The 13,454-nt window shown below is 41.9% G+C and overlaps 1 protein-coding gene across 3 annotated transcripts in view; it reads left to right on the top strand.

Moving 5' to 3' along the window:
* Fbxo9 (F-box protein 9) overlaps window positions 1–13,454 on the top strand; it is a 55,166-nt gene that overhangs the window by 39,418 nt on the left and 2,294 nt on the right. Inside the window, exons 12-14 of one of the 3 annotated variants that reach the window (XR_001872522.2) lie at window positions 1,299–1,450; window positions 3,472–3,653; window positions 5,999–6,128. Coding sequence is in view for 1 of the 3 variants with exons in the window: in XM_017799018.2 (XP_017654507.1) it covers window positions 1,299–1,450; window positions 3,472–3,580 (261 nt within the window). In the remaining 2 variants the exon portion in view is untranslated. Of the gene's footprint in view, window positions 1–1,298; window positions 1,451–3,471; window positions 4,056–5,998; window positions 6,298–13,454 lie in introns of those variants that run through there. The other 2 variants (XR_001872521.2, XM_017799018.2) reach the window with 2 other exon arrangements.

The following is a 13,454-nucleotide window of genomic DNA, read 5'->3' as shown; positions in this document are numbered from 1 at the left end:
TTTGTTTTGTTTTGTTTTTGAGACAAGGTCACCCTGTAGCCTCGGCTGGCCTGAACTCACTATGTAGACCAGGCTGGCCTTGAACTCACAGAGATCCACCTGCCTCTGCCTCCTCAGTACCAGGATTAAAGGTGTGTGCCACCAGGCCAGGCAACAATTCCAGAATTCTTCCATTACATAGGAAGTGACACCAGGATCTCCTGTGAAGTACTGGCAAGATTACATCTGACCATGTCCTGCCCTTTGTTAATCAGGGAGGCTGCTGCTTCCTAGTCAGCCTCTGTACATTACGTTATTCTTTCCCTTAAAGTATCAAGTATTTTCTAGTAGAAGGAAGTGCTAAATTTACAAGATAAAAGTTCTGCTTCTATTTCTGAAGCTGCTGCTTAACTTTATTTAACTTGCTTAACCTCCCTGAATCCTCATTTCTTCAGCCATCAAGTAGAAATAAGATGAGCATATTTAATGCATGAACTTGCTGTGATGGTGGGAACCTGATATTTTACTTACCACTTTTTCAAAATACTTGTAGATTTTCATGTGATACCCATGACAGCCTACAGTGTGCAAATATTAAGTTACTTACAGTGTAACTCTTACATACTACTTTCCTATAAACATTATAATAGCTCACATATCTTTCTTAAAAAAAATTTTTTTTAATTTATTTTGTGTGTACACGTGTTTTGCCTCCATGTAAGTATATGTGCTGGATAGCTTTAGTGTCAACTTGACACACCTGGGTTGAGGGAGCCTCAATTGGGGAATTGCCTCTATTGGACTGGCCTGTGGCCATGTCTGAGGGGCATCTTCTTGATGAGTGATGTGGGAGGGCCCAGCCCACTGTGGGTGGTGCCACCCATGGGCAGGTGGGCCTGTGTTGCATAAGAAAGCAGGCTGAGCAGGGGCCAAGGGAGCAAGCCAGTAAGCAGTGTTCCTCCATGGCCTGTGCTCCAGCTCCTGCTTCCAGGTTCCTGCCTTGAGTTCCTACCTTGGGCTCCTGGATGAACTGTGACCTGGGATATGTAAGCTAAATAAACCATTTCCTCCCCAAGTTGATATTGGTCAGAGTATTTTGTCACAGCAATGAAGAAACAAACTAGGACAATGTACTACATGTATTCATTGCCCATAGAGGCCAGAAGAAAGCATTGGATCCTCTCATATGTGAATTACAGATGATTGTTAGCTAACATGTGGGTGTGCTGGGAACTGAACTCTGGTCCTCCCCAAGAGCCGCCAGTGCTCCTAACTGCTGAGCCATCTCTCCAGCCCCTCATGCATCTTTTCTTTTATAGAAGCCACTTGACTACAAATACAGATATTTTCGTCGTGTCCCTGTACAAGAAGCAGATCACAGTTTTCATGTGGGGCTTCAACTGTGTTCCAGTGGTCACCAGAGGTTCAACAAACTCGTTTGGATTCATCATTCCTGTCACATTACTTACAAGTAGGTGGATTCCATAAAAAATGCCAAGATTAGCCAAAAGTAGACTTCATGTTCAGCTCGAGAAGCTTAATGTGTTTGGAATTCCTCAGTTTTGTATTACAAAGTAAAACCAAAGAGGCCAAAATATTAAATATGATTGAGGAAGTGGAGCATCTGGCTGCTCACCCGCCAGTCAGTACCACCATTGGGAAATGAAACAGGCTTTTGATCAGTAGAGGAGTTCTCAGTCACCCGTAGCCTATGTGTACATTACGTATTCATGGACATACTGAAGGCACTTTTCAATGTCAGGTCATTTTTCATCTGTAGGTCAATGTTAATATTTTTCGCTTTATTTCCATTTGGTTCATTCTCAAGGATTCTGCAATGATTTTTAAAACTATGCTTAAGAAAGTAAGTCTGCTTTAAAAATATGCCATGTGTCCCAATGCCAAACATATTAGGTGATTGCTCTTTGAAACTCTTTAATTCTATTGAGGTAGATTTTAGTCTGTATAAAATAATTAATGAAGAGTTTCAGAAAGGAGCAGCACAGAAATAAACATTTTTAAAAAGAAATTAGGGAAATGAAATAACAGTTCCTATCAACTTCAGAGTTAGCAAATGGTAGATTTGAAAGAACATAGGTGTGTTTTGAGGGCTCACCATTCAGTTTGACTCCAGAATTCTGAGACAAGTTTTGAAGCAGACTTCCGCTACCCTCCTTTGCAGTGTTAACCATTCTTCATCACGTTACCTTGTGAATGACTTCACTGCTCCGATGGAAAGCACTGACAGCTGAGAAAGGCAATGTCACCTTACTTTCTAGTTATCTCCTTTTTGCTTTAAGCTGTGTTCTACTTTGCTTTCTACTGGTATGGTAAAACACTGAACAAAACCAACTTCAGGAGAAAAGTGTTTATTTGGCTTACAGGTTACAGTTCATCATCAAGGACAGGAGTTTGGAGGCAGGAACTGAAGCAGAGATGACAGAGGAAGGCTGCTTACCTACCTTTCTTACACAGCCTTCGCCTGCCTGCTTAGGGATGGCACTGCTCACAGTGACTGGGTCCTCCTTAATAATCAAGGAAAAACACCCCACAGACACGCTCACAGGCCAGACTGATGGAAGAATTCCTCAATTGAGGCTCCCTCGTCTTAGGAGTCTCTAGTGTGTAACCAAGTTGACAAAAACCTTCACAATCTATAATCTACTGCAGATTTCTTCTGAAAGTAAAACCCATAAATAGAGCCACACAAATGAATGGTTGCTGTACTTTATGCCTGCCCCACTAGAAAATGAAGATCACTTTTCAGAAGAAGTGCATTATAGTAGGTGCTGTTTATAACTGCTTAGTTGATGACACTTTTATTTATTTTTATTTTATGTGTATGTGTGTTATGACTGCCTGTGTGTAAGTGTGCCCGTGTCATGCAGTTTCTGCAGAAGAAGTCCTCAGAGCCCCTGAAACTGAAGTTAGGGACGGTTGTTAGCTGAAATGTGGGTGCTGGGATTCGAACCCGGGTCTTCTGCAAGAACAACTAATGTTCTTTAACTGCTGAGCCATCTCTCCAGCCAATTACTGTGTTGTAATAGTTATAGTCACTTGAATTTTCTGTTTTTGTTTATTTCTCTTTGGGGGTTTATAATAAAAGACTATGGTAGCATAATTAGTCACTGGCTTCCCCATATACACATTTAAATTTTCGCTTTGATCAAGCAAATAATCATTAGTTTTATTCTGGAATTGGATTTATTTTGAAGAACAGTTTAACAAGAGCTGCAAATTGTCAATCACCTTTGTCTTAGAAATTCTTTTAGGAATATGCTTGGAAGTCAATCAAAAGTAGCACATATTAGATTGTGATACAAGCCAGGAGTATAATATTGTGCAGCCAATAAAAATGGTTTCTGAAGAAAGTTTTTAAATGTTTTATAATGTTGCTCCATTATTGAGGATTTTAAGCTCCCCATACAAGCATGTAAGGGTTGTAAAAGAGTTGAAATTTCTTGAGCTAGTGATTTTGTACTTCCTTTCTAGATCAACTGGTGAGACTGCAGTCAGTGCTTTCGAGATTGACAAGATGTACACCCCCTTGTTCTTCTCCAGAGTGAGGAGTTACACTGCCTTCTCAGAAAGACCACTGTAGAGCCTCTCGTCTGGTCCTCTGTCACTGTTGCATGAACAAAAGCACATAGCGCAAGAGTACCTAAGTAATAAATGTGTGTATATATGGAATTGGAACTTATTTTAAATTGTTGGAATTCCTTTAAGAAGAGTATAAATTATTTTTTTTTTATTTAAAGGGATAGTTGATTCTTGGGATATTTTGTTTTGAAATTATAAGTTGTTTAAGAACATTTATGTTGTGGAAAAACCTTAATAGGAGGTTTAAATCATTTTCAAGCAAATTTCTGAGCAGATTTCTGTCACATAAGTCACCTTCTGCCTGAACATCGTCATAGTCCATGCATCAGGGGCCTCACTGGATAAATATCATAATTCCCGCATGAGCTAGTGTCTTTGCACTGAAGACTCAAAATGTGAAAACCTGTTCTGGATTTGTTTGAAATTGTTCAATAAAGATCATAAGTAAATGTTTCTTTGGAAACATAAGTAAAGTATATTTGGATGGCCTTTAAAAATGTGATGATATTTAATAAACAGCCCTGGGATAGCCAGTAGAGGCTTAAGAATCCCTTCTTCATTCACCAGTGATCTTTATATTTAGCCCAACCCATAGGGAGCCGTACTCTGGTCACATCTAGGCAACTTACAAATGTGTAAATGGAAATAGTGGATCTCTCTCAGGGCTAGAACTCCACAAGCTCAGCCAATTGACTCAGTCAGGTCTTTATGAATGAACATTTAAGCATCACGCATAACATGTACACAAAAGTTATGTAAACTCTTGTTCTAGAATGGAAGTTGAAAGAAAGCTAGCACCTACTAATTGCAGTGTCTTTTCATTTAAAGTAGGCCCCTCCCTAGGGACTGTCCTGTTTCTGTTTACTTTTACTCAGGTAGACCTCTGCCTGAGTGAATTACAGTTGAGTGTCAAGTACTTACATGCTTGGAGAAATCAGCCATCTACAGTTGTTAATTGCTTCAAGTTCATATTGACAGTAAAAGATTCTTCTTAAGTTCCCACAATTCAGTACAGGACAGGCGTTTTAAATATTTCTAAGGCTCAAGCTAATACTTCTGGGGACTGGAGAATGGCTCAGCAGATAAGAGCACTAACTGCTCTTACAGAGGACCCAGGTTCAGTTCCCAGTACCCACATGGTGGCTAACAACTGTCTGTATCTGCAGGTCCAGGGGATCCAATACCCTCTTCTGACCTTCAGGCCCTGCACAATACAGGTGCACTTACATACATGCAAGCAATGCACTCATAGACATACAATAATAAATATTTTTTAAAAACTTAATACATCAGGCCAGGCGTGGTGGTGCATGCTTTAAATCCTAGCACTTGGGAGGTAGAGGCAGGTGAATCTCTGTGAGTTCGAGGCCAGCCTGCTCTACATAGTGAGTTCTAGGCCAGCTGGGCTACAGGGAGACCCTGTCTCAAAAAGACAAAAAAAAAAACAACAAAAAAACTAATACATGAAGAATTAGTGGTTTGGCTCCATGGTAGAGGACCAGAGCTCAATCTCCAGCATCAAAAACAAAAATCTGATACTTACCATGTTAAAGATGGAAGCTGCACATCCAGCATATATATAGAAAGAACACACCTGTTTATATTGACTTTTTTTTTTTTAATGTTTTGCCTGCGTGTTTGTAAGTGCACCACATGTGTACAAGCCTGCAGAGACCAGAAGAGGGTGTCAGATCCTATGGAACTGGAGTTACAGATGATTGTTAACTGCCATGTGGGTGCTGGGAACCAAACCTGGTCCTCTGCCAGTGCTCTTAACCACTGAGCCATCTCCCCAGCCCTTAGATGGGCTTTTTTTGCTTCCCAGGTTGAAAAGAAGATAGCTACTTGCCTAAGGTAAGACAGTCCTTCATGGTAATGGTGGTATTTTTTTCTTTCTCTAGTAGAATAGAGGAAATTACAAGGACATAGTCAAATACACATAGAAATACATTTGTAAGGAAAGTGTCATCTACTGTAGACAGCTAGCAGACAGCAAGGCCAGACTTAAGGATTCCTTTGAATACAGGAAAGCAGCTTTGTCTAGATTAGCTTAGAGGTGGAAATGACTTTTTTTTTTTAACTGATTACATTTTCTGTACATCCCCAAATGCTGTATTTTGTGCTGGTAAGATGGCTCAGTGGGTGAAGGCACCTGCCACTAAGCCCGAGTTTAATCCCCAGTATCCATATAGTGGAAGGAGAGAACTGACACCCATGGGTCATCCTCTGACCTCCATGTGTACATGCATGCATGTGCACATGCGTGCGCATACACAAAATATGTAAAAATACAGTGTTTTTAAAATACAAGAGCAATAGACATTTATTGTTAGAAAATTACACAAATTCAAAAAAATGCTCCCAAAGATAAGTAACTTTTTCTTTGTTTTTCTTCTCTTTTGTACAAATCCTGCCATAGATGCTTTTTAACATCAGGAATGTTCATCTGTCGTGTGTAGAAACCAGTACTGTGAGACCTGACAGCGGTATCCAGATTGGTTGTTAAGAACCAGCATATTGACCTGCTTGTGCTTAGCACGTGCCCATAAGTGAGTCTGGCCTAAGCACCAACCTGTCATCGCCTCTTCCTTTGTCTTTTCCTGCCAGTCCCTTTCCTGTACCTTAGGAGTGAAAATGGATGTGCTAGGGCTCTTAGGGGCCAGAAATGTGGGTGTAACTTACATATCCAGAGCAAAGCGTTAGCCTCATACCCTCTTTCCCTGGCTCTGTAGCTGTTCTCAGTCTTATGGTATTTGACTTATGGCTCATTACCATCTCTATTTAACCCTAAAAGGGGCTGGGACTGTTTTGCTGGTAGAGCATGTGTTTAGTATGTGTTAGGCTCAGGGTCCATCCCCAGCACCAGAGGGTTACATTGTATGTAGTACTTTGCAGCTTTCCTTATAGTAATGTTACGTACATCATTTGGTTAATGTTTAGTGTGCTCATGGTCTGACTTTGAGCTCTTCTGGACATTTTAGTTTTCTTCTTTAGTGCTAATATAAACATTTCTGGAATGAGAATTGTGACTAAGCCTCTACACGTCTCTAACTGTTCTTTTAGGATGTTTCTGAGTAGAGTTGTTGAGTCAAAGGGTGGTATTTTTTAATATTAAAATATCTCTTATAGCTACCAGATACACTATAGGAACACTGGAAAATAGATCAGCACAAAGCCATAGATGAACTTTCATCCCCTCGTCCAACCAAACCACCATCTTTAGTATTAATCATTCTGCCCTTTCACATGTGCAGTTTCTCATGGAGAAAACCTTCAGTTTTCTTTCCTTTTCTGAAGCTTTCATGCTCTGGATCTTTTTAAAAAAATATTGATATAGGGACTGGAGAGATGGCTCAGCGGTTAAGTGCACTGACTACTCTTGCAGAGGACCCGGGTTTGATTCCCAGCACCCACATGGTGGCTGCAAACCATCCTTAACTCCAGTTCCAGGGGAATCTGAAGCCCTTTTCTGACGTTTGCCGCATTGCACATCATGGGTGTGCTCACATACATGCAGGCAATACACTCATACACATAAAATAAAAATAAAATATTAAAATATATATTAATGTTGTTATTCTTAGAGTTTCATACATAAATGCAGTGTGCTTTGATCATACCCACACTTCCCCCCCAGTTCTTCCCAGAATCCCACTTTCATGACCCCTCCCAACTTTGTCTTTTTTTTTTTTCCGGCCTTTTTGAGACAGGGTCTCCCTGTAGCCCCAGCTGACCTGGAACTCACTATGTAGACCAGGACGGCCCTGAACTCACAGAGATCTGCCTGCCTCTGCCTCCCGAGTGCTTGGATTAAAGGCGTGCCCCACTGCTCTTTTTTTATAATAACCCACTGAGTCCAGTTTGGCCTCCCCATGTGTGCATGGGCATGAACCATCCACTGGAGGAGTTGGTTGACACACCAGAGACCACATCCCTGAAGAAAACTGATTCTCCCTCCCCTAGCAGCCATCAACTGTCAGTATCTCCTCATCTAAGGGTGGGAGCTCATGTGCCTCTCCCTGACCCATGATGGGATACTGACTGGCTTGATCCTGTGAGTCCTGTTGTGTCCAGAAGACATTGTTTCACCCAGACCTTCCCAACCTCTGGCTCTTAAATCTTTCTGCTCCCTCCTCCGGTGGGAGGAGGTGTTATATAGATATCCTAAACACAACAGACATTTATTTGACCAGTTGTCAGTCTCTGTATTAACTGCACAGAGAAACTTTCTTGATGAGGACTGAAAGCTTCACTAATCAGTGATTACAGAAATACGTACTTTAAATATTTTTATTGCTTGCATAAAGTGCACCCGTGTCATGTAATAACTGCGGAATTCAGAAGAGGCCATCGGATCCCCTGGAACTAGTGTTACAGATGGTCGTTAGCCGCCATGTAGGTGCTAGGAATCAAACCTGGTTCCTGTGCAAGAGCAGTCAGTGCTTTTTTCTGCTGAGCCATCTTGCCAGCCCCTAGAAATACATATTTAGAAGGTAGTTTGATACTGAGTCCATTTAGCAGAAGTAGGTTCACCCCAGGGCCTATTAGCTCCCCAGCCACAGGTTCTTGGCCAGATTTATAGTACCAGGCATGAGTTTCCTCCTGTGAAGCGGGCCTTAAGTTGAACAAATAGTTGAACCCATAACAATCATGCTGCTCTTGTACTCATGGGCATCTTGTCAGTCCAGTTATTGAAGCTTTCAGGGTTCACAACTGGGTAAGATTGTTGATCACTTTCTCCGTAGCACCTTCCACGTCAGTACCAGCTTCATTTCTCCAAGTCCTTTGGCCAGTGTGTGGTACCTTAGGTAGGATCTTGCCATCAAAGTTCTGGTGGGCAACCAAAAGCAATAACGGTCAGTCATTCTTTAGTTTCTTTGGCAGGGGATGGGGGGACTCTCTGACTTTCCTAACCAACAACTTGAGGGAAGGTATCCCACCCCTGCATGCTCTAGATTTTAGAGCCAGCCCATCATCTCCCCAGTGAGGGATGCTGAGCAGCAAGCAGCAGCAGTTAACTTTCAGTCATGATTGGGGCATCTCTGACTACAGCATATTAATGAGTTTAGATCAGAAACAAGTCACAGAGTTGCAATAGGACCCCCTCCACTGCGACTGTTAATCATTGTGACACCAGTCATGAGAGCCTCCTACACCCAGTGATTTCAGTCTTTAGGCACCAAACGAACAGATGTTGACAGCAGATGAGAGGCTGAATGTGTGACTATAAATTGGAGCCACTTAAACTCTTCTTGTCACAATAATCTGTTGGAGGCAATAACTGCTTGCCTACAGAGTGGAGAGGGACAGATACACTCCATGTCAGTCCCTTGGGGTAGCACCTGACCAAAGAAACAGCAGCAATTGCACGTATCTCATTACCGTTGCTACTGTTGCAGAAAAACTGAGGCCCCAGCCTGCACAGGAAAAGCCACAGGCTCAAGTGAAAGGCACTGGAGTGAAAGTAAATCCCCAAAGCAGGAAACCAGGCAGCCCTCAGGTCTCAAACAGCCCAGTGTATGTCTTTCAGGTGGAAAAGAATCGGCTCCCTCTCCAGTAAGACAGCCACTGCCACCTCAAAGTTAAGCTTCAGATTCATTTAAATGCTCAAGAAAATGGGCGCCATCTCATCTGTCGGTCCTGTCCTGTCCATACACAGCATCTTCACATCTCATTCCAAGACCAACAGCCAAGCAAGGAGCACCACATATTTGAAAAAATAATGTGAACAGACTTAAATGGTAAATAAGCACAGTGAAAGAACATGGAGGAAAAGTTTCCAATGCAGAGTGTAGCATAAATTATCTAAATTGTATGACTGTAAACATAAGCCTGGGAGGTGAGGGAATAAATGAATCCACAGAGCACGAGCAACATAATTAAAAGGAAGAGAACACTAGAAGAGAGGTTCTTTTTCTAATTTTAAAAGTATTTTTATCATGTTATGAGTGTATTGCCTGCATATAAGTGAATCCATGTCATGCAGTGCCCATAGAGGTCAAAAGAGGGTGTCAAATCACCTGGAACTGGAGTTAGGGTTGTTAGCTGCCATGTGAGTGCTGAGAATCAAACCCTGGTCTCTATAAGAGCAATCAGTGCTCTTAACCACTGAGCCATCTCTCCAGCCCTGGAAATAGGTTTTTTGAAGTTGAAATTGGAGAGATGGCTCAGTGGCACTTGAGTTCAGTACCCAACACCCAGCACCCACAACCTCCTGTAACTCCAGCTGTAGGAGATCCAGTGCCTTCTTCTGGCCTCCATAGGCAACTACACATGTGTTTGTGTTTGTGTGTGTACATGAAAAATTTTTTAGGTTAAGTCTGTCTAAGGTGGTAGAAGGGCTTGGCAGTAGTAAAAACTCAGTAAATTGCAGTTTTAATACTGTTCATTAAGAACTTCTTGTGGGGCAGGAGAAATGGCTTAGCAGTTAAGAGCATTGGCTATTCTTGCAAGGGCCAAGGGTTTGGTTCCCAACACCCACATGGGAGCTAAGGACTGTCTATAACTCCAGTTCCAGGGCTCTTACTCTTTTGGCATACATGGGCATTGCATGCCAGGTGCACTTAAGATGAAACACTCATACACATAAAATAAAATTTTAAAAAAGAGCTTCTTGTGTGTCATCCATGATCTCACTTGTACATGAAGTCTAAAAAAGTCAAATGCAAAGCAATAGTAGAATATTGACTGGTTGCCAGAAGCTGGGGATGGGGAGAGACATCAGTCAAAGGACATAGGAAGTTTCCTTTACACAGGAATTAGTTCTAGTGATCTTCACTGTGTGGTGACTAGAGTTAATGTGCATTTTAAAATTACTAATGATAAATTTTAGATTCTTCTGGTGAGAATAAGGGGAGGTTAAGTATGTCAATTGATAGACATGTTAATCGGCTTGATTAAAAGTTTTACAATGTATAAATGTATAAAAACAGTAAGTTGGGCTAGACATGGTGGTGCATGCCTATAATCCCAGACTTCAGGAGGCAGAAGCAAAAGGATTTTGAGTTTGAAAACAGGCAGGGCTACATAGAGTTCAAGGCCAACCTGAGCTACAGGTTGAGTAGTAAGTCTTTGCCTCAAAAAACTAAGGGTTCAGGATAGAGTTCAGGAGTAGAGTGCTTGCTTAGGCTGTGGATGGCCATTGGCCTCACCCAGTCTGTTTTAGTTTCATTTCTGTTGCTTACAATCCCAGCTGACAGCCTACCATTGTGGGGAGGTCAAGGCAGGGGCTTCAAACTGCCAGCCGAGAGTAGAAAGAAATGAATGCATACATGCTCATTTGCTTGCCTAGGGGATGGTCCCACCCACAGTGGGCTGGGTCTTCCCACAGCCACAAATTAAGACAGTCCCCCGATGACATGCCTATAGGCCCACTCAGTGTAGAAAATCCCTCTTGAGACTCTCTTCCCAGGTATCAAGTTGATAATTAACCATTACACCAACACTGTGAAACAAAATCAGGCATATTATGGATGTATTCAGTTCTTCATAATTAAAAATAAGTATGGAGCCAACTGTATTGACTCATGCCTATAATCCAAGCACTTGAGAGACAGAGATAGGAGGATCCTGAGTTCAAGGCCAGTCTAAACTTCATAGCAAGACCTTGCCAGCACCCACATAGTGGCTAACAACCATCCGTAACTCCAATTCTAGGGGAATCCAGCACCCTCTTCTGTGAGCAGTGCTCGACCCGGGTGCACTCACACACATGCAGGCAATACGCTCAGACATATAAAATAATAAAATATTTTAAAAATCAGAAGAAAGCATCAACTTATGTGTAAATAATTCTTTTATAAGATTTTATATTAAATGTTGGTATCATCCTGTTTATGCTTTCAAAACATAGGTATTGTACCCATTTCATAAAAAAGCAAATGATTAATTGAGGTTAAGCCTGCTCAAGCTTACCCAGATGCTGAGTAGTGGACAAAAGCCAACTTCAGAGCTATGGTTTCCAACTTACTTTACTTACCAATGCCTACTGTCTAAACATGTGTTCAAGAATAAGATCAATTTTTTAAAAGTCTCTTATTTATTCTTTGACAGTTTCATACATGTGTACAGTATATTTTCATTATTTCCATGACTAACTTTGCTTCTCACTTCTTCAAACACCTCCAAGTGACCTCCCAAAATGACCCAGCTTCATATATCCCTCCCTCTCCCTTCTCCCTCCTATGGCTGGTATGTAATAATAATAATAATAATAATAATAATAATAATAATAATAAAATCAGGCTGGAGAGATGGCTCAGCAGTTAAGAGCAGTGGCTGCTCTTGCAGAGGACCTGGGGTTTGGCTCCACATGGCAGCTAACAGCTGTCTTTAACTCCAGTTCCAGAGGGTCTGATGCCCTCTTCTGACCTCCACAGGGTTTGCACAACACAGGTGCACTTATATACATGCAGGCAATACACTCACACACATAAAATAAAAATAATACTTATTTTTAAAAACCTCCCTGAGGTTTTGTACAAAAAGCGCCACTTGCTGGAATGTTGACTGATGTTGGCTTGATTCCGTGCAGGTCACCATAACTGCAAGTGAGTTCAGGAGTGCAATAGCTAAGTCATGTCCGGAAGACAGCATTTCCCAGCCCTCCTCCTGATCCTCCACCAGCTACATTTTTCCATCCCCTCTTCAGTGATGTTTCCAGAGCCTTGGAGGGAAGGGGGTTGAGGATCCACACCCCTCCCCCACAGGGCCTCACTCACTCTGTAGCTCCTGCTAGCCTGGGGCTCACTATGTAGACCAGGCTGGCCTTTAACTCACAAAGATCACTTGCTGCTGCTAGGGCTAAAGACCTGTGGCCACCGTACCTGGTCCCAATCCAGTACTTTTTAAATCCTAGATTCCAAAGCACTTGGTTTGTGAAACTAATCCCAGTGGAGCCATAACATTTCATGGCTCTTTGAAATAAATGAGCAAAGGTGTGTTTTCACCACTAGGTGCCACTCTTATACTGGGCTTTTAGTTTTTGTTCCCCGTCAGGGTTGGCCTCTGGGTGTTTGGGGGTGGGGCTGAGATTGAGGAACAATTTTGAGGAAATTTTATTAACATCAAAGTTCCCATCTGACAAAATGACTTTACTGCCCAGACTAACTTTTCATCAAAACCTGATGGCATATCCAACTCAATTTATTGTATTTAGGCTAAGGGGCAGTAAGTTGAAATCTGCTATTCTCATAGTCAGCTTATTGTCAAGACCAAGTATTCGTTACTGGAAAGAGTACTGTGGTGTTTTTTTAAATACACCAGAACAGCAATCACAAACCAGGCTCTCCTAAGTAAATTGGGGTGGACAGTCACTCTATATAATAACCAATGCCCTACCATCAGCTATAACTTGAAACGAAGGCTATTTTTTCCTTTCTTACTATTTTTCTTCTTTTTCTCATGTGAGGTACACAGTGAGTGCCACTAAGCTCCACTAATTTCCATTGTGCTCCTGTGAAACCACTTTGTAAGAGGTTGCAATATTCTCAAACTGCCATGGACTCCAGAGGCCCTAGAAATGCTCACCCACTTCTGCACTTGGCTAGCTCAGGCTTTGGTGCTAGGAGTGGCCAGCAGCTAGGTCTATGTAAACCCATATCCCAATTTTGACTTTTCTCACACTTCTTTCTGATTTGTCTGATTTCTTTAATGACTGGTTTAGACCAAGTCCAGACCTCAGAGGTGGGAAGGGGAAATTTTTTGCTGCGACCATCTCTGAGATAACAAGTGCTAGAAAGAACCTGGAAATAATTTCTCCCAGGCTTGAACCAAATACCAGTTCATGTGGACAGTTGCCAAGAGACGCCCTCCTCTTGCTCCTTATGGTATCATATATTTTCTTTTCCTTCCTTCCTTCCTTCCTTCCTTCCTTC

This window comes from Nannospalax galili, unplaced genomic scaffold, assembly GCF_000622305.1.
Source record: "Nannospalax galili isolate Female #2095 unplaced genomic scaffold, S.galili_v1.0 scaffold930, whole genome shotgun sequence".
Classification (NCBI taxonomy): domain Eukaryota; kingdom Metazoa; phylum Chordata; class Mammalia; order Rodentia; family Spalacidae; genus Nannospalax; species Nannospalax galili.
This window is presented reverse-complemented; position numbering and strand designations above follow the sequence as displayed.